Raw genomic sequence first — 20,149 nt, 5'->3', positions numbered from 1 at the left:
ATGTACAGTTCCAGTCCCTGCACTGTGTTGTATCATGTACAGTTCCACACCCTTCACGGTGTTGTATCATGTACTGTTCCAGAATGTGAATGTGCACAGACCAGGACTGACATCAAAATCGGAATAGACGGCAAATGTGGGAGTAGAAAGAATGGACAGAGTCTGGCCAACCGTAGCCCGATTGAAACCCTCCCCTCATTACCTCCAGGCCCAATCCCATGCCCCAACTTCCCCAGATCAATCCTCTTTCTCTTCCTGAGGATATTTGTTTCCTCTCTGCTGTGGAGTTTCAGGCTGCAGAGTGACCATCTCTCTATATCTGCTATCCATAATACTCAACATCTCCTGGATGCTCCACAATGTCTACAGGCATCGCTCCTGCTCCGAAATCCAGGCATCCAGGAGCTGCAGTGGGAGATACTTCCTACACACTGATTGGTCCCAGGAGATAACTCTCCTCCTGACACTCCACAATTTGAGTTGCACAAGTCAGGAGTTAGATGGGAAACTCCCCACTTCCCTGGATGGGTGCAGCTCCAACAATATTGAAGCCATTTGATACATTCCAGGACAAAGTTGCCCACTTGTTTGGCACCATTTCCATGATCCTAAACATTCAATCCTCAACGTACAGTGGCACCAATGTGGACCATCTACAAGATGCCTTGCAGTACCTCACCAAGTGACAGTACATCCGACAATACCTTCCAAACCTGCGACATTTAATACTGTGAAATACAGGGAACACAAATGCCATACAAACACTATCATCTGCAATTTCCTCTTCAATCCTCATACTAACCTGACCACTTTCCTTCAGTTTCACCAGGTCACAACCCGGGAATTACCTTCCCAACATCATTCTGGGTGTCTCTTCATCACACGGACTGCAGCCGTTCAAGAAGGAAGCTCACCACTGCCTTTTCACAGGCAATTAAGATGGACATGATATTCTGGCTGAGCTGGGATAAAGGGGCCAACAGCGATGAGGTTCATGTCACAATCTGAGTAATGGAACTTTATTTAAATACAAGAATCAGAGACCATATCTCCTGAGAAGGTATTCAAATACCCCAAATCTCAAATGGTTCAACCACAAGTATATTGAATTTCATGTTTTTGCCCATTTAAATACATTTATTGTACGATTTTCTGTTCTATTGGGATGTGCAGTTAAAATTCGCCCTTTGTTGCTGTTTTTAGTTTATTGTCCAAGTACATTGGTGACCTGGCGCCAACGTTTCTGATGAGATTTTGAGTGAGCATGCAATAACTGTGTTCAGAAACAAATTTGGACAAAATCTGCTCTTGAGCATTCATTGTTTGAAATGTTGTCCCTCAGCACATTTCTGGTCATACTTCCAGATCCATTGCAAAATTCAGTGAAGTTCCAGAAAATAGAAAAAGGGGTGAAGCCATTCAGCCCATCAGTCAGATTGGGGCTGATCTGTATTTTAATTATGGAACTACCCATTTTCCAGAATCCTTCAGAACCTCTATGCATTCACAGTGACTCATTGCTGCCGGGAATCCAGGGTTTCCCTAGAGTTGTGCCCTTTTGTTTGTGACTAGCACTGCAGCATTGTAACACATAATCCCACTGGCCCTTCTCAGTATCCACAGCCAATCCTGCAGAGACTCCCCAGATCTATAACCAACCATCCACCGGTATCATCCTCATTGTGCATCATCAGTTTACCAGTTTCCATTCATTGACAAACAAATGAAGAGGTGAGGTGACCTTTGTTTTATTCACACAGGGGCTGTGGGTGTTCCTGGCTGGGCCAGCATGGATTACCCATTCTTTATTGCCCCTGAGAATGTGGTGATGAGCTCACTTCTTGAACTGTTACAGTTCATTCAGTGCAGTTGACCACGCACTGCTGTTAGGGAGGGAAATCCAGGATACTGACACACTGGAGGAGCGGTGAATGGAAGGGAGCTTGCAGGTCATTATGTTCACCTGTATTTGTTGCCCTTGAGCTTTTGGTGTTTTGCAGTCATTGATTTGGAAGGTGTTGTCATAGAGTCATAGAGATTTACAGCATAGAAACAGGCCTTTCAGCCCATCATATTAATCATAATTCTAGAAATGACAATGGACCCAGCACCACCCCCTGAGGCACATCACTGGTCATGGGTCTCCAGGTTGGAAAACAGCCCTGCACCACCACCCTTCTCTCTTCAATTGTATCCAACTGGTCAGCTCTTCCTGGATCCTGTGAAATTTAACCTTATTCATCAACCCACCTTATCAAAGGCCTTGCTAAAGTCCTTCAATAAAACTCAGTTAAATTTGTGAGATTCAATTTTCTGTGCACAAAGCGATTCTGACTTTCACAAGTGAGTCCTTACCTCTCCAAATGCCTGTACATCCTGTCTGTCTAAATCCCCTTTAACACGGTACCCACAAGAGATGTTCGGATCTTCAATCTGAAGTTCCCAGGCATTTCCCTGTGGCCTTTCTTAAATAATTGTCCAAGATTAGCCACACTCCAACCTCTTGGCACTCCACCCACGGCTATCGCTGACACAAATATCTGTGCTAGGGGCCCCACAATTTCCTCCCAGGTCTCCCAAATGGCCTTGGGATAGACTTCATAAGATCCTGGGGATTTATCTACCTTAATGTGTTTTAAGATGTCAGGAACCTCCTCTTCTGTAATGTGTACTCTCTTTCAGACCATTGAAAGAGCCATGTAATAATCGATTGGGAAGTGTAATTATCTCAGCTTGACGAGAAGAATTAAATTGTATAGGGTACAGAGAGGGATATCATTTACTGAAGGATGCTCAGGAAATTTTGTAAATGAGTATTCTGAGCATTAGGTTTTGCATCACAACATAATGTTAAGTTTACTGATGGGAGTAAGTTGGGTGTGAGTGCAAGCTGTGAGGAAGAAACAAAGAATCTGCAAAGAGATTTAGACAGTCACAGTGAGTGAATAACAAGTTGGAGTTTCACTGGGAACTTTAATGGTGATTGTTTTAAAACAGTTTGTTTATAAATGAATGTGAGATGGAAATATTGAACAATAATTTTGTTGCAGTGCTACATTGCAATGTTAAATTTGTTGGAAATGAAAGAGTGTAAGCAACTTGGTTAAAGCTCAAGACTGAAAGGAAAACGGTGTCTTAAGCAAAGAGAAATCTGTATCAATCGTCTACTTTTGCAACTGAGCCTCACAAAACATCATTGTCCTGTAAAAAAAGGAATAATCACAAATTCAAGATTTTGTCAACGTGTGACAAGATCTCCCTTTCTGCTTTTACAGGTTGACAAATATTTAAGCGTCTCTCCTGTTCAAACCAGACAGTGCACTTCAACAAACATAGATTGTCTTAATGTACAACTCGGATGGTCACTCACCAGGAATGGAACAAATGAGGACAATTAAAATCCACATCATTTTATTCAAAAGATCAGCTCAGTTCTTGATGTCAGTCTCTCAGCTCTTGTTTCTCACATTGTGGTAAGTGTGAACTGCAATGTCTACAAGAAGTTAAATGAGGAAGAGGATATAAGAAGCCAGCTGCTGAAACTACAGGAAGCTAGAGGGTGTGAACTGACCCTGAAGGAGAGCTTCCTGTCAGTTGTATTTAAAAGAAGAACAAAATTAACTTTCATTAAATGAACAAAGAATCCTGAAATCAAAATGGTGAAGGAATCAGATGCTATGGGCAATGGTGACCCAAGTTCATTATTTATCCTGAATTAGAATTAGAATTCGGTTTTATTGTCATGTGTGCTCAAGTACAAACGTATAGGGGTCCACTGAAAAGTGTACGATGTTGCCATGCACAATGTCATCTTAGGGACAAAGTGTATCATTATAAAACTCAGGGGCTAAAATAGATTAGTTCCAAAAATAGAGAAATAAAGGAAAAAGCTAAAAGTTCTACATGACAGTTTTTCATTGTATATGTTAGGGAAATAGAGAGATAAAGTTAAAAGATAGACATTACAGTCCTTCTATAGCCTGCAGTCGCTCCATGTTGGGGGATTCCACATGTCGTCTCTCTCTCTCTCGCTATCTCTCTCTCTCTCTCCTCACACTGAGCTGATTCCAGTCAGACAAGAAAAATGCTGACCATCATTTGTGACACGGTCCCTGCTCCGGCACCCTCACCCACCGCCCAATCCGCACTCGTCCTGCCGCCACCCACTGCCCACTCCCCTCTATCCAGGCTCACTCCCCTCTATTCCAGGCCCACTCCCCTCTATTCCAGGCCCACTCCCTTCTACTCCAGGCCCACTCCACTCCAGGCCCACTCCACTCCAGGGCCTAGGCTGCTGCCACACTCTGATGTTGTCACCACCACTAACTCCACAAGGTGAGTTAGAAAACCTGAAAATAATTAAGAAGAGAAGATCGAGAAACGGGAAAAAAGATGAGAAATGGCTGGACAGGGCGAGCCCAGGGCTGAGTCTAGAATCTCGGCAAAAGTGAGGACTGCAGATGCTGGAAAACAGAGTCTTGATTAGAGTGGGGCTGGAAAAGCACAGCCAGTAAGGCAGCATTAGAGGAGTAGGAAAATCGATGTTTCGGGCCAAAGCCCAGCTTCAATCCTGATGAGGTGCTTTTGCCCGAAACGTCGATTTTCCTGCTCCTCAGACGCTGCCTAACCGGCTGTGCTTTTCCAGCCCCACTCTAGTCTAGACACTGAGCCAAAATCTGCCAACTTCGTTGCCGCCATTTTCCCATTCTCAGATGAACACCAACTGACTCATTCTCCAGTGTCAGAACTTTCAACAAACAGTTTTTAACAAATAGAAATTTCTTTTGTGAAAATTACTGCTGCAATTCAACGCAGGACTTTTATTAAAATTTTGCTTTTAGGCCAAATGATTCCGATCTCGGTGCTGAATAATTATTGTGTCAGGATCTAATCTCCTGGATGTGCAGGAGTAGGACATCCTCTGTTCCATTTCCACAAGATCCAAGTAAACAAGTCATGGGGTCAATTTTAGGCAGAGAAAGGAATTCAACAACAGAGAGACAATTCTTTCAAACATGAGCTGTGATTGAGTAACTGGGAGTGAGTTTCAATTCCAAGGTGAGGATCCCTCTGGTGAACCGGCTGACATGGGGCTTTGTATTCACCAGGACATGGTTGATGATGAGTGAATCTGGTGAACCATGCTGGGTTTCACCTTTGAGAAGATTGAAGGGGCTGACACTCTTCAAAAACCGTGCTCATCCCCAGCCCCAATGCTGAAGGCAGTGCCCCCACCTTAACCCTTAATATGGAAGGAGAGTCACTGGAGTCATTACCCAGAGACTGAACCAACAAGGATCATCGCAATACTCTGTCTGGGAAACAGAAACAACACGTTGGGTAAACTCCTGGAGAACACTTGGAAACATTTGGGGGTTAATACCCCAATGGTCACCAGTGTCTGAGTGTCAGAAACAGAGAGTAGAGATCCCCCAGCCCCTGAATGACATGAACACTGTAGAATCAGTTGGAAAAATCGGACCAGATTGAAAAATTAGATTCTGTGATGAAACAGTGAAGGCAGCAGTTATTAACAAAGTGAAGAATATCTGATCTAATTGTCAGGGATCCTGTAAAGTGACTTGTTCAGTGTCAAAGCCACATCCTGGTAGACGGTCACTCAGCAGTGTTTAAAAGACCGTTCTTCTGAGACAAACAATTGCAGGACCTAGAGCTGCCACAAAGACCCTCCCCCATTCGGATGGATGTCCCATTTGCTCTGGAATGGTGCAGTGATCCACCCACAACATGGACATGAGCCTGTCCCAGGAGGTTTCCTTCCCAGAGATTGTGATCAAAGGGCTGGGTCTGAAAACTCTCAGTACAGCCTTGACTGACCCAGAGTGTGCCACCCACAATATCCTGTTGATTAACACTGATGTGGGCTCTAAGAAAACTGCCCCCTCCCTGCCTTTCCAGAAAGCCTGTCCACTGAGCATTTCTGTCAGTGGCTGCGCAAACGTGGCTGCAGACATATTGCTACAGGTGACACAGTTCTCCCTGTTTACTGAGCTGTAGGCAATGGGTGCCAGGAGGGTGTTACAGTGTCTGCAGGTATGGGTTGTGGTTTCGCAATGGGCTTTCCCCACAGGTTCTGGGGTTTTCCCAGTGACAGAGGAGGCCAAGTGTCTAGCAAGCTTTTCGAAATCCTTTGGAAGAGTTGTTTAATGTCCCTGCTGTAACAGTTAGTGACATATTCCTGGACTCCTGAGCTATTGTCACACAGTTCCTGGACAAAATAAAATGCTCAGTGCTTAGGAACATTAGCCCAGTTTACAGCACCGTTTAATTAATATCTCTTCTTTTGGTCCTTTGGAATCTCCCCTGTAGATTAATCGATAAAGCTTCTCCCCCCTTTCACCTGTCCTCTTTGTGATTCATAACCTACATCCCGCTCAGGCCCGACCCCGATACATCTGTCCACTGTTTGTTCCATCCACATCCAACAATGTCCTTCAAATGGACCAGGACCCACAACATTAGCCTCCAGCAAGTGCTGTACCAGGGCAGCTCTCTCTCCAATTTGCAGACAAAAGTAACTCACACTTACTCTCATTGTACATCCATGGCTATCTATCACACATCCTCCTTGATAATATTCACACTTTTTTCTGATAGTGTCAAAACACAATGAACATCAAACCATGCAACAAGTGTGGAAACTTGTTTTTTACACCCCACCCTCTCAAAAATGGATGGCACATTGGCCCAGTGGTTAGCACTGCTGCCTCACAGCTCCCATGAACTGAGCTCAGTTCAAACCTTGGGTGACTGTCTGTGCAGTTTGCACATTTTTCCTCTGTCTGTGTGGGTCTCCTCCACGTGCTACAGTTTTCTCCGAACTTCTAGCAATGTGCAGGTTCGGTCATGCTAAATTGCCCACAATACCACGGATGTACAGGTAATGTGGGTTAGCCATGGGAAATGTGTGGCTATGGGAACAGAGTGGGGTTCTGGGTCTGGTAGGATGTTCTTCAGATGACTGGTGCAGACCAGATGGGCCAAATGGCCTCTTTCTGCACTGTAGGGATTCTATAATTCTCAATTACATTCCTCATTGGCCAGGAACCTGTTTGAGGTTTTAATGGAATGGGCCCAAACTGAATATGTGTTCATTTACAATGAAGCATTCACATGTAGCATGCTGCAGACAGAAACATTTTTTTATAACCAGAATAAATTGCGTGGAACACTATTTTACCACATTTAAAAGTTAATTTGATAAAAAATTAAAATTATTCAATTCTATTGAAATTAATTTGGTTTGTAACATTTGGGATAAAACTTCAAATTGTTTCAGAATGATGGGCAAATTTGCAGCTTTCTAAATACGGTGAACTGAGAAGCATGTTCATTTTCAAAGCCTTGACTTTCAGTGTGTTTATGAATATGGCAAGTTGCATTTATATAGCACCTTCAAAGAGGTAAAGCTGAAGGAGAAATATGGATGAGTGGAAGTTTGAATATTCAAGGCTGGACAGAATGATGTTGGAATGATTGAGTGTGGAGCTAACAACATCGTGAATGAGAGCTCTGTTGGACAGAGAGGGGGATGGAATCAGTGGTTAAGGAAAGGTGATTGTGTTGAGATAAAGACAATGGCTTCTATCTTCAGAATTGTCAGGTGTAATTTTATTGAAGTTGTGAAAATGCAGAGACAAGCACAATCACAGCAGGTCGGTATGTCAGAGACAGTCCTTAAACTGGATCAATGGGGATGGAGGCATCAACCATCACTATCAATCCTGAGCCGTATGTCTAGCTGTCTCCTTGGAGAGGTGAACAACTGTCATTCAGACTCAGGCTCAGCACTCACTGTCTGCTGGATATGAGCCACTGGCAAGAAGATTCAGGATATGGAGGGCTGCTGTTGGACTGGGGTGGACAAAGCTGAAAATCACACAACACCAGGTTATAGTCCAACAGGTTCATTTGAAAATACAAGCTTTCAGAGCACTACTCCTTTGTCAGGGAGTGAGTGGGGCAGGATACAAAGGATACAGCATCGATAAGTAAAAGATCAAAGGGACACACAACGGATGCAATGTGTTAGAGAAACCGAGATTGCTGTGGAGTCTGTAATCACGTAGAATGGGGATGCAGGTTTCGATTGATTAATATGTAAATCCCAGAATTTCCCAGAATATCCCAGAATATCTTTAGGTTTTATCCGTCAATAAAAATGTGACATCTCAGCTCAGGCAATGCAGTAAAGGGATGAGGTTAGTGTCTGTGTCCCAACCTGGAGTCAGACTCATTTTATTTTGAAAGTAGGAATTTATAAAATGTTACATTGTCTGACTGTCTATAGATTGTGTGCTTTTTGAACAAAATAAAAAGCATCTGCAAATACAAATTTGCAAATGCATTTCACCCCATCGATGTATATGTGTGTATGTGTTTGTGAAAATTTAGGGGAAATGTTGACCATGTCATAAGCCCATGTCCGAAGTGTGTATCCTCATCCAAATGTCATTGGCACAACCAAGCACCCTGCACATTGCAGTGTATCCCCTCACAGACTGACAATTCAGTGTATGAGCATTGCAACTGAGAATTGCTGTCTTCCACTGTTCGCCATGCAGTGCATTACAGAAATACCAAACCCAAGTGGCCCTTTAAAATGTACTTGTCTGATTACATTCACCTCGTTAATGAGACACTAACTCACTTGTCTCTCTACCCAACAACATTTACATTTTCTTCGTTCCAGATTAGGACACATGACTATATTATCCAATGAGATTTAAACGACGGCATGGACAGGGTGAACAGCCAAGGTATTTTTCCTCTCTGGCAGTGTCCAGATCTAGAGGTCATAGGTTGAAGGTGAGAGGGAAAAGATTTCAAAATGACCTGAGGAGTAACCTTTTCACACAGAGGGTATGTGTGTGTATGAAACGAGCTGCCAGAGGAAGTGGTGGATGCTGGTACAATGACAGCATTTAACAGCATGAGGTCATCATGGATAGAGATGAGGCAGGACCCGAGTAGGCCATTCAGCCCCTCGAGGCTCCTTCAGCATTCACCTAGATCAGAGCACTTGAATACCATGCTTTCTTGCACTATCCTGCATGTCCCTCTATAGTATATTTTTATTACCCAGAACATTATTGATCTCTGTTTTGAATATACACAAGGCTGGAGCCCCCAGAGCTCTCTGGGGCAGAGAATTCCAAAAAAACAACACCCTCTGAGTGAAGAAATTCCTGCTCATCTCAGTCCCAAATGGTCAACCCATTCTTCTCAAACTGTGTCTCCTGCTTCGAAACCCCTCCACCCAGGGCCACCTCATTGATGGGGAACTTAGAGTGCTCAAAATCATTCATGTAAAGGCCATGATGCTCACCTAATGTTTTCGTGTAAACATTGTGACTGAAACAGAACAAATCACCAGGAGAGTGAAGAGTACCCAGCGTACAACATCCCAGACAACGCAACTGTGCAAAATGGAGAAATACAAAATCATTTGAAGGAAACAAGACTGTTTGATGTTTCAAACATTTATCCCCTGTTTACACTGCAGAATAGGGTCATAGAGTCATTGAGATGTACAGCATGGAAACAGACCCTTTGGTCCAACCTGTCCATGCCGACCAGATATCCCAACCCAATCTAGTCCCACCTGTCAGCACCCGGTCCACATCCCTCCAAACCCTTCCTAATCATATACCCATCCAGATGCCTCTTAAATGTATCAGCCTCCACCACATCCTCTGGCAGCTCATTCCATACACTTACCACCCTCTGTGTGAAAAGGTTGCCCCTTAGGTCTCTTTAATATCTTTCCCCTCTCACCCTAAACCTATGCCCTCGAGTTCTGGACTCCCCGATCCCAGGGAAAAGACTTTGTCTATTTGTCCTGCCCATGCCCTGCATAATTTTGTAAACCTCTATAAGGTCACCACTCAGCCTCCGACGCTCCAGGGAAAACAGCCCCAGCCTGTTCAGCCTCTCCCTATAGCTCAAATCCTCCAACCCTGGCAACATCCTTGTAAATCTTTTCTGAATCCTTTCAAGTTTCACAATATCTTTCCGATAGGAAGGAGACCAGAATTGCACGCAATACTCCAACAGTGGATTTGGAGGTGTAGTGGACAGTGAAGAGGCTTCCACAGATTACAACAGGATCTGGACTATTGGGCCAATGGGCTGAGAAGTGGCAGATGGAGTTTAGTTCAGATAAATGCGAGGTGCTGCATTTTGGGAAAGCAAATCTTAGCAGGACTTATACACTTAACGGTAAGGTCCTCGGGAGTGTTGCTGAACAAAGAGACCTTGGAGTGCAGGTTCATAGACCCTTGAAAGTGGAGTCGCAAGTAGATAGGATAGTGAAGAAGGCGTTTGGTATGCTTTCCTTTATTGGTCAGAGCATTGAGGACAGGGGTTGGGATGTCATGTTGCTGCTGTACAGGACATTAGTATATTGTAGCAAAGTAAAGCAGCACAGCTCAGTGAGTAATGTGGGAAAATTAAATTGCAGTTTAATTTATTACTGACATGAACAACAGATAACAGTCAAAAGAAACAAGTTTTAGTACTGTAGTACGTCCTGTCATGGTATTTAAACCTGATGAGGCAGTCTTTATGTTAGCGCTTGTCACATGTAGACAAGGTGTGGCTATTGCAGTCCTGACAAATCACAGATGTTTAGAACAGCCTCTGGTCTAAGTGTACCTTACAGCCACAGAAATGAACAACAGATAAAGGTCAAATGAAACAAGTTGCAGTAACATGTCCTGGAATGGTCAGCCCAATGTCATACATGTGGATTATAAGGTTAAATGGGTGGACATTTACAGGTGGCACTGCAGTCTGGTGTGATATTCCAGTGGGTGAGATGTCTCTTCAGTGAGTGAGGAACTCAGAATATCATCATCCCTCACTGCTCCTTGCACCTTCTAACAGGCAAGGCTTAACCAGCTGGAACCAAATAGCTTCCCACCCTCTCAGTTTGGGAATAATGTATAAGAAGAGGATGGAAGAGCAGAAGCCAACAGAGAGTGTAATGTCCCTGTCAGTGATACTCCAGAACACCCCGGCTTAAAAAAAGCTCTCATTGCCGGTCTTTAAAAAATACCATGAGCTGAGATAAATAATGAAGTATTGAATTTTATTGCTGAAAACAGCACCTCAATCTGGGAGGTTGCAAACAGAAAATTTGTACTTGCTGTTATGAATTTCCAATTACATAAATAGCAACATTGTAAGACAGGTAACGGAAGTCCAGAACTAGAGGTTATATGTTTAGGGTGTGAGAGGAAAGTTTAAAAGAGACCTAAGGGGCAATGTTTTCACCCAGAGTAAGGTGTGTGTATGGAATGAGCTGCCACAGGAAATGGTGGACACTGGTAGAATTACAACATTGAAAAGGCATCTGGATAGCTCTATGGATCTAGAAGGGTTTACAGGGGCATGGACCAAGTACTGGCAAATGGGAGTAGATTAGCTGAGGAAATCCGGTCGGCATGGAAGAGTTGGACCTGAGGTTTGGTACATTTCAATGACTCTATAGTTGCACTGTATAAATTCAGCCACCATTTCCATTCTGATAAATTATAGTCTGAAATTGAAAATTATTTATGTTAAGTCACTTATTCTCACTTGGAATCAATGAAATATCAACAATGAAAATGTTCTACCTTTTGCTGACAGACTTGGTTCCTGAAGATGTTCTTATTCTTGGTGACGTTGTTGTTGAAATTGTTGAAAAGACTTCACAAATATAAAGTCTGGCCTAAATATGTCTCACAGCCACAGGCACTTCAGGATCTGAACTAAAACTGAGGTATTCAGTTACATACAGTGGAACACTTCCAACAGCATGTCATGCTGGAAGTGACACCAACTAAGATTGAGCCAGACACTATTGTCCCCTCACATCACATGCTATGACACAGCAATGGTTTTGTCTACTAAAGGCAGAGCACATACAAGCTGTGAGACGTAACACTGAGGTAGAGTTCAGCATTAATACATAATCTGGAGCTGCATTACAATTGATTCCATTTTTGAAAGTAAATCAATGCCTTGTTCATAATTATTCAAAGGTCAAAGAGATGTAATGTGATGTGGTGCAGTTGTTGGTAGTTACACAAGAAACTTATGCAATGAGCAGTTTGAATGAAGATTGAATGAATGTGTCAGCCTCAGTATTTGTATAAAACTTACCGATGCTGTTGATTTATACCATGGAACTAGAGCCCCTCTCTGCTACACTGGGAACTGAGACATGAACAATTTCATTGGGTTTTGTTCCCTGAGAATTTGAGACTGTGCAGTAATATTGATGATGTTGTGGTGTGAGGGATTGACGATGTAGATCCAGTTTGTTGGTGTCAGAGATCATTGAATCGGGAAATGGGGTCTTCTCAGACCATGTGACGTGAATGAGGAGGAATCCTCGGACAGACTCACAGGAGAGTGTGACTAAACCCCCAGAGCATGAGACATTAGGTTGTGATTATAATTGAAGTTCAGGAAACTTTCCTTTTTGGAAAATAACCATTTATTAGAAAACTGACTATATTTGAAAATCCAAAAACCACCAACACTTTTCCCTTCATTATCCCATTCACTGTCATAGACTCATATGGCACAGAAATAGTCCCTCCAGTTTAATACATCCGCGATGAACAAGTTTCTCAAAACACACCAGTCCCACTTGTTTGCATTTGGCTCATGCCCTCCAAATCTTTCTTATTTATGTACTGATCGAAATGTCTTTTTAACGTTGCAACTGACCCGTCATCTCCCATGTCCTCTGGCAGCTCATTCCACATATGAGCCACCCTCTGTGTGAGAATGTTGCCCCTCAGGTTCATTTTACATCTTTCTCCTCTCACCGTGAAAACATGACCCCTCACTTTGAACTCTCCCAGCCTAGTGAAAGCAACCTTTGCTAAACACCTTATCTCGACTCCTCATGATTTTATAAACCTCGATAAAGTCACCTCCCAACCTCCTCCGCTCAAGGGGAAAAGGTCCCAGCCTATACTTACCACTCAAACCCTCCAGTCACAGCAACATCTTAGGAAATCTTCTGTGCATCTTAATAAATCTTTAATTTAATAATAATCTTCCTGAAGCAGGTTGATTCAAACTGTACACAGTAATCCAAAAGTGGCCTCACCATCATTCTGTACAGGTGCAGCGTGATGTTCCAACTCCGACACTCAATGGTCTGAGAAATGATTGTGAGCATGCTAAGTACCTTCTGAAACACCCTGTCTATCTCTGGTGTAAATTTTAAAGATCCCCTGGGTCTCTCTGTTCGACAGCACTACCCAGGGCCCTACTTTTAATTGTATTAGTCCTGTCCTTGTTTGTTTTACCAAAAGGCTACACCTCACATTGATCCAAACAAAACTCCATCTGCCACTCCTCAGTCCATTGGACCAATTGATCAAGATCCCTTTGCAATCGTAGATAACCTTTGTCACTGTCAACAATAACACCAATTTTGGTGCCATCCATGAACTTACTAACCATGTCTTCTAATTTCTCATTCAAATTGTTGTATAAATTACACTGATCCCTGCAGAACACTACTGATCACAGGCCTCCAATCCAAACAAATGACCATCCACCATCACCCTCTGTCTCCTGCCATCAAGCTAATTTTGATTCAATTGGCAAGCTCACCCTGAATCCCATGTGATCTAACTTTATGACTCAGTCTACCATGTGGAACCTTGTTCCTAAAGTCCATATAGACAACATCTACTGCTTTGCTCTCGCAACGTTTTTGGCTACGTTCTCAAAAAACTCAATCAAGTTTAGAACGCACGTTTTCCTGCATACTATCCCTAATCAGTTCTTGCCTCTCTAAATGCCTGTAAATCTGATCTCTCAAAATCCCCTTCAAAAACTTACCCACCACTGATGTCAGACTCAGATCTATAATTTTGGTTAGAGTAGTGCAGGAAAAGCACAGCATGTCAGGCAGCATCCGAGGAGCAGGAAAATCGACGTTTCGGGCAAAAGACCTTCATCAGGAATAGAGGCAGGAAGTCTCCAGGGTGGTAAGATAAATGGGGTGGGGTGGGGCTGGGGAGAAGGTAGCAAAGAGTACAATAGGTAAATGGGGGAGGTGACAGAGGTGATAGGTCAGAGAGGAGAGTGGAGCGGAGAGGTGGGAAGGGAGATTGGCAGGTGGGGCAGGTATTGCGGATGGTGCTGAGTTGGAGGGTTGTAACTGGGGTAAGGTGGGGGAGGGGAAATGAGGAAACTGGTGGACTTGCTGAGATATTTGTATCATCAACAATCACAGGTGAAGTGCTGGCAGACTGGAGGTTGGCGAATGTGGTGCCACTGTTTAAGAAAGGTGGTATAGGACAAGCCAGGGAACTACAGACCAGTGAGCCTGACATCAGTAGTGGGCAAGTTGTTGGAGGGAATCCTGAGGGACAGGATGTACATGTATTTGGAAAGGCAAGGACTGATCAGGGATCGTCAACATGGCTTTGTGCATATTCAATCATGTCTCACAAACTTGATTGAGCTTTTTGAAGTAGTAACAAAGAGGATTGATGAGGGCAGAGCAGTGGACGTGACCTATATGGACTTGTATATTTGACAAGGTTTCCCCCAGGAGACTGGTTAGCAAGGTTAGATCTCATGGAATATAGGGAGAACTAAACACAACTGGCTCAAAGGTAGAAGACAGAAGGTGGTGGTGGAAGTTTGTTTTTCAGAGTGGAGGCCTGTGACCAATGGAGTGTCACAAGGCTCAGTGCGTGGTCCACTACTTTTTATCAGTTATATAAATGATTTGGGTATGAGCCTAAGAGGTACAGTTAGTAAGTTTGCAGATGACACCAAAATTGGAGGTGTAGTGGACAGCGAAGAAGCTTACCTCAGATTACAACAGTATCTTGATCAGATGGACCAATGGGCTGAGAAGTGGCAGGTGGGGTTTAATTTACATACATGTGAAGTGCTGCATTTTGGGAAAGCAAATCTTAGCAGGACTTATCACTTCATGAACAAAGAGACCATTGAGTGCAGGTTCATAGCTCCTTCAAAGTGGAGTTTCAGGTGGATGGGATTGTGAAGAAAGTGTTTGGTATGCTTTCCTTTCTTGGTCAGAGTATTGAGTACAGGAGTTGAGAGGTCATATTGCAGCTTTACAGGACATTGGTTAGGCGACTTTTGGAATATTGCGTGCAACTCTGGTCTCCTTCTCAGCAGAAGGATGTTGTGAAATCTGAAAGGGTTCAGAAAAGATTTACAAGGATGTTGCCAAGGTCGGAGGATATGAGCTATCAGGATAATTTAAATAGGCAGGGGCTGTTTTCCCTGGAGCATTGGAGGCTGAGGGCTGACCTTATCGAGGTCTGCAAAATCATGAGGAGCATGGATTGGATAAATGGTCAAAGTATCTTCATTGGCGTGGGGGATTCTAGAAGTAGAAGGCATAGGTTTAGGGTGAGAAGCGAATGATATAAAGGGGCCAACTTGGCAGATTTTTCACGCAGAGGGTGGTACGTGTGTGGAATGAGCTGCCAGAGGAAGTGGTGGAGGCTATTACAATTGCAACAGTTAAAAGGCAACTGGATGGGTCTCTGAATAGTAATGGTTTGGAGAGATATTGGCCTGGTGCTAGCAGGTGGGGCTAGATTGAGTTGGGATATCTGGTTGGAATGGACGGGTTGGTTCGAAGGGTTTGTTTCCAAGCTGTACATCTATGTCACTCTATGAGTCTAATATGTAGAAGTTAATTTGCAGCAGCCAATGCCATTGAAGTGTTTAATAACATTGATTGAGGAATGAATGCTTGCTTGGACACCAGGAGAACCTCTATTCTGCAAATAGTTCACATATGGTGCCATTCCTAAAGGGGGAACAGGTTCTCAGTTTATCACCTCATCGACACTGTCTCACCTGCCACAGCACAGCATTACTTCTCTCTGCTGGGCAGTGGGATCCAGCTGAATTTTAACCCCGAAGGGGAACTGGAACCCCCAACATGCTGCCATCAGAAGTGAGAGTGCAGCCACATGAGCTGCTGCTGATAGTTCCAAATACAGTTCCCGGGTGTCACTTCGACTTGATGCTGACTTGCTTCTTCTCTGACAGCTCAAACAGATCATATCAGGAAATGGCTGCAGGCAATATTTACAGATATTTCATTGTACAACTGATCTCCACTCTATCCCCAATATTTGTCCGAAATCTGGATACAACAGAGTGGAGGCCTGTTAGAAAAATGCAAATTGCCTGTCAATTCAACATTATTTTAATTTGTGGGGATTATTGGAGTGGTTGCAAGGTTTATGCATGCTGTGGATAGTATTTTATGTACCTGTTTATTTTCTAACTGCAGTACAGAGTATTGGTTTAAATCAGAAGTGACAATGAAACAAGTGGAGTGCATTTTATACATTACAGTTTTGCAGAGTGAGATGTTAAACATGTGCATCACACTTACCGATGCCATTGGCTTTTATGTTATAACTGCAGTTCTTCTCTCTTACATTGCTGACTGAGACATGAACAATTTCACTGGGTTTTGTTCCCTGAGTATTTGAGGCTGTGCAGTAATATTGATGATGTTGCTGTGTGAAGGATTGACAATGTAGATCCGGTTTATTGGTGTCAGATATCTTTAAATCTTGAGAAGGGGTCTTCTCAGACCATGTGTAGTGAATGGGGAGAGATCCCCGGGCAGACTCACAGGAGACTGTCACTGAACCTCCAGAATATGAAACATATGGTGGGGATAAATATCGGAGTCCAGGAACAGAGACAGCTTCTGTGGGAAAGAAACAATTATTGAGAGATCAAAAATCAAATATCCTTCAACACTTGGTCAATTTTCTTCCTGGATAAAACACTGATCAGATATCAGCTGAGGGTAATTTTAAAAAATCACTGAGACATTTACCGTCAGAGATGTGCAGCTCTACATTAAACATTGGGTCAAGGCCAGGAGTCTCAATCCCACAGCTGTATCGTCCGGCATTTCCCCATTGAAGATTCGTGATTGTGACAAGAAATATTCCTTGTGCTTTGTTATCAGTGATTGATATTCTCCCATTTGGCCAATTTGTCGTTGCTATAACCGTACACTGACGAGCCCTTCCGTGATACTAATATTTCATGTGTGACTGATACCACCGTGCTTCGTAGTGACAAGATATTGTGATCGCTCTTCCCAAAATTCCCATAACGTGCTTCTCTGGCCATAAAGCACCTGAAACTGAGGAGACAATATTTCAGAAATTAACTGGAAAAAACTCTTTAATACATTTTAATCAGCTACATTGTATCTTGTTCATGGTGAAGTTAATCCCTTATCACAGCGTCAGGCTGTTCCAAATTCCTAGGGAATGATCGAAACAGTCGGGATATTTTCTTACCCCACTGGTCGAGTTTTGGGACAATCTTGAAATTGGGTTTGTGCTGCCCGCTGTGGGCTCTAACTCCACCGTGTGTGACATCATCGAAATGTTTCCCCCCCCGCCACACCCCTGGAGAGCAGCCTGAGTGACAGGCCTGGATTGGAGTCGGCTGGGGATCAGTGTGAAGGAGGGCACAGGTGCTGAAGGGTCCTTACTCCAACTGGAGAAGGAGAGATTCATCCAAGGAGGAGGGGGGGATGTATGTAGACTCATGGTGGGCTCAGGGTCTACATGTCCAAGGCTCGAGGTGACCCAGGAAGATAATGGGAGAAGAAGAGAATTGAAGTTCAGCAAGGGATGGTTCACGATGGGAGAGAGACATCAATGTGGAGGATCTTGAGGGCAGTAAAGGCAGGATGGTTTGTAATCACACATTGTTGTCAGTGTGAGGAGAGAAAAATAACAGAATTATTTACTGATTTTGCTGAGTGTTGCTTAATGAGAAAATATTTAAATTGCTGCCACATTGTGTCCCGGTGGGGAAGAGGAGCAGCCTGTTGATGACGGGGTAAATTTACTTCAATAAATAGCAGACTAACAGGCTTGTTGGGAGAACCGCCCTTTGTGTGGGGAAGAATTTTCAAGCAAAATGACAAAAAGGGTTTTCAACCTCAGTGAAGAGGTGGAGAAGAGAGAAGAAAGGGAGGAAGATACATGAATGATGAAAGGTGATGAAAGCCAGGAAACAGAGACCTTATTGGATAAAGGAAGCTTTGAAAGAAAGAGAATTGTGAAAACAGAGGGATGCACACTTCAGGTTTCTATCTGTGAAGTATTCTGTATGAAGTTGGTGGGTCAGAGCCACAACATGTTTCAGGAAGGTTTCATGTAACAGAATTCATTGCGTTGTAGCCTAGAGTCAATGCAACATGGGAATTTTAATCTTGAGTGTTTCAAAATCACTAGTGGAGAGATTGCAATGATGAACAATACTTTTATTGCGGTGTTACATTGTAACATGTAAACCAATGGGATTGAAAGATAGTAGCTGGAACAGAGCAGCAGGTCAGGCAGCATCCAGGTAACAGGAGAATTGACGTTTCGGGCATAAGCCCTTCTTCAGGGGATTCCTGAAGAAGGGCTTATGCCCGAAACGTCGATTCTCCTGTTCCCCGGATGCTGCCTGACCTGCTGCGCTGTTCCAGCAACACATTTTAAGCTCTGATCTCGAGCATCTGCAGACCTCACCTTCTCCATTGAAAGATAGTAAACAACTTGATTCAAGTTAGACTGAAAGGAAAAAAAAGCTTTGTTATGCAAAGAGAAGTGTAAAACGTCCATCTGCTTTTGTGACTGAGCCTCACAGATGTATACTTAATGAACTGCATTTCTAAACTAAAATAACAGAAATAAAAGCAAACTCAAGATGTTTTGTTTGAGGGCTTATTTCCACCCCAGTTTTAGTGGCTACTGAACATTGAAAATTTTGGACAAATTAAGATAATTTTGACGCTTTATTTTTGATTTAAAATCAACATTATTTGTCCTTTTTATTTAATTAATAATTAATGCTGCTCTGAAGTATTTGGGAACTCTGTCACCTGGGATGATAATATGTTCAGTAGAGGCATTACATTTTGTAATGTTGTTTAGGTATGCATGGGACAGACAAAGCAAATGCTGTGTCTGTTTTCTGCAGCTTATCACTTGCCTGAGTTGTTGCAATGTGAGGTGTGTTGTTCTGCATTGAATAAGCATGACTTGGAAACCCTCCCAGTCCTGCTCCCTACCCTGGGTATGTTGGAAGGATTCGCAGGTTGACAATGAACCTGTTTGGTTTTGTGAGAATACACATTCCTTTGCAAAATGTGCTGAATGAGAATCAAACTCTCAGAATTTGACATGGCAATAACAATATTACCCATTGTGTCACAAGCTCTGCCTTTATCCCTTTATACATCTTCAGCAATTTAAACATTTCCACTGTATAAACCACACATTGGACTTCAACAAACATTTGGTATCTGAATATACAACTCAGATGATCACTCACTGGGAATGGAACAGATGAGGAGAATCAAAGTCCACATTGATTTATTCACAAAGTTCATGATGTCAGTCTCTCAGCTCTGTTTCTCACTTTGAAATAAGTGTGGACTGCAATGTCTACAAGATGTTACATGAGTAAGAGGATATCGGAAACCAGCTTCTGAGACCACAGTGAGCCAGAGGGTGGAATTTAACCTTAACGACATTATTCTTTGAAGATCAAAGGAGCTGACACCCTTCACCAACCCTGCTCATCCCCAGCCACAATACTGAATGCAATGCCCCCACCTTAACCCTTAATATGGAAGGAGAGTCACTGGAGTCATTACCCAGAGACTGAACCAACGAGGACCATTGCAATGCTCTGTCTGGAAAACAGAAACAACACGTTGGGTAATCTCCTGGAGAACACTTGGAAACAATAGACAATAGACAATAGACAATAGGTGCAGGAGTAGGCCATTCAGCCCTTCGAGCCTGCACCGCCATTCAATATAATCATGGCTGATCATTCCTAATCAGTATCCTGTTCCTGCCTTATCTCCATAACCCCTGATTCCACTATCTTTGAGAGCTCTATCCAACTCCTTCTTAAATGAATCCAGAGACTGGGCCTCCACTGCCCCCTGGGGCAGAGCATCCCACACAGCCACCACTCTCTGGGTGAAGAAGTTTCTCCCCATCTCTGTCCTAAATGGTCTACCCCATATTTGTAAGCTGTGTCCTCTGGTTCGGCACTCAACCATCAGTGGAAA

General features: G+C 43.3%; 1 protein-coding gene across 1 annotated transcript in view; it reads right to left on the bottom strand.

Annotated features, from left to right (window-relative positions):
• LOC122562927 overlaps positions 1-19,441 on the bottom strand; it is an 85,604-nt gene extending 66,163 nt beyond the window's left edge. The window contains 3 exon segments of the mRNA XM_043716228.1: positions 16,433-16,756; positions 16,889-17,203; positions 19,399-19,441. Coding sequence (XP_043572163.1) covers positions 16,433-16,756; positions 16,889-17,203; positions 19,399-19,435 — 676 coding nt within the window. The 5' untranslated portion in view covers positions 19,436-19,441.
• Positions 19,442-20,149: the final 708 nt, after the last annotated feature.

Source organism: Chiloscyllium plagiosum, chromosome 26 (genome assembly GCF_004010195.1).
Source record: "Chiloscyllium plagiosum isolate BGI_BamShark_2017 chromosome 26, ASM401019v2, whole genome shotgun sequence".
NCBI classification, from domain to species: Eukaryota; Metazoa; Chordata; class Chondrichthyes; order Orectolobiformes; family Hemiscylliidae; genus Chiloscyllium; species Chiloscyllium plagiosum.
Note: the sequence above shows the minus strand (reverse complement) of the source record. Positions and strands in the feature narration are given on the sequence as shown.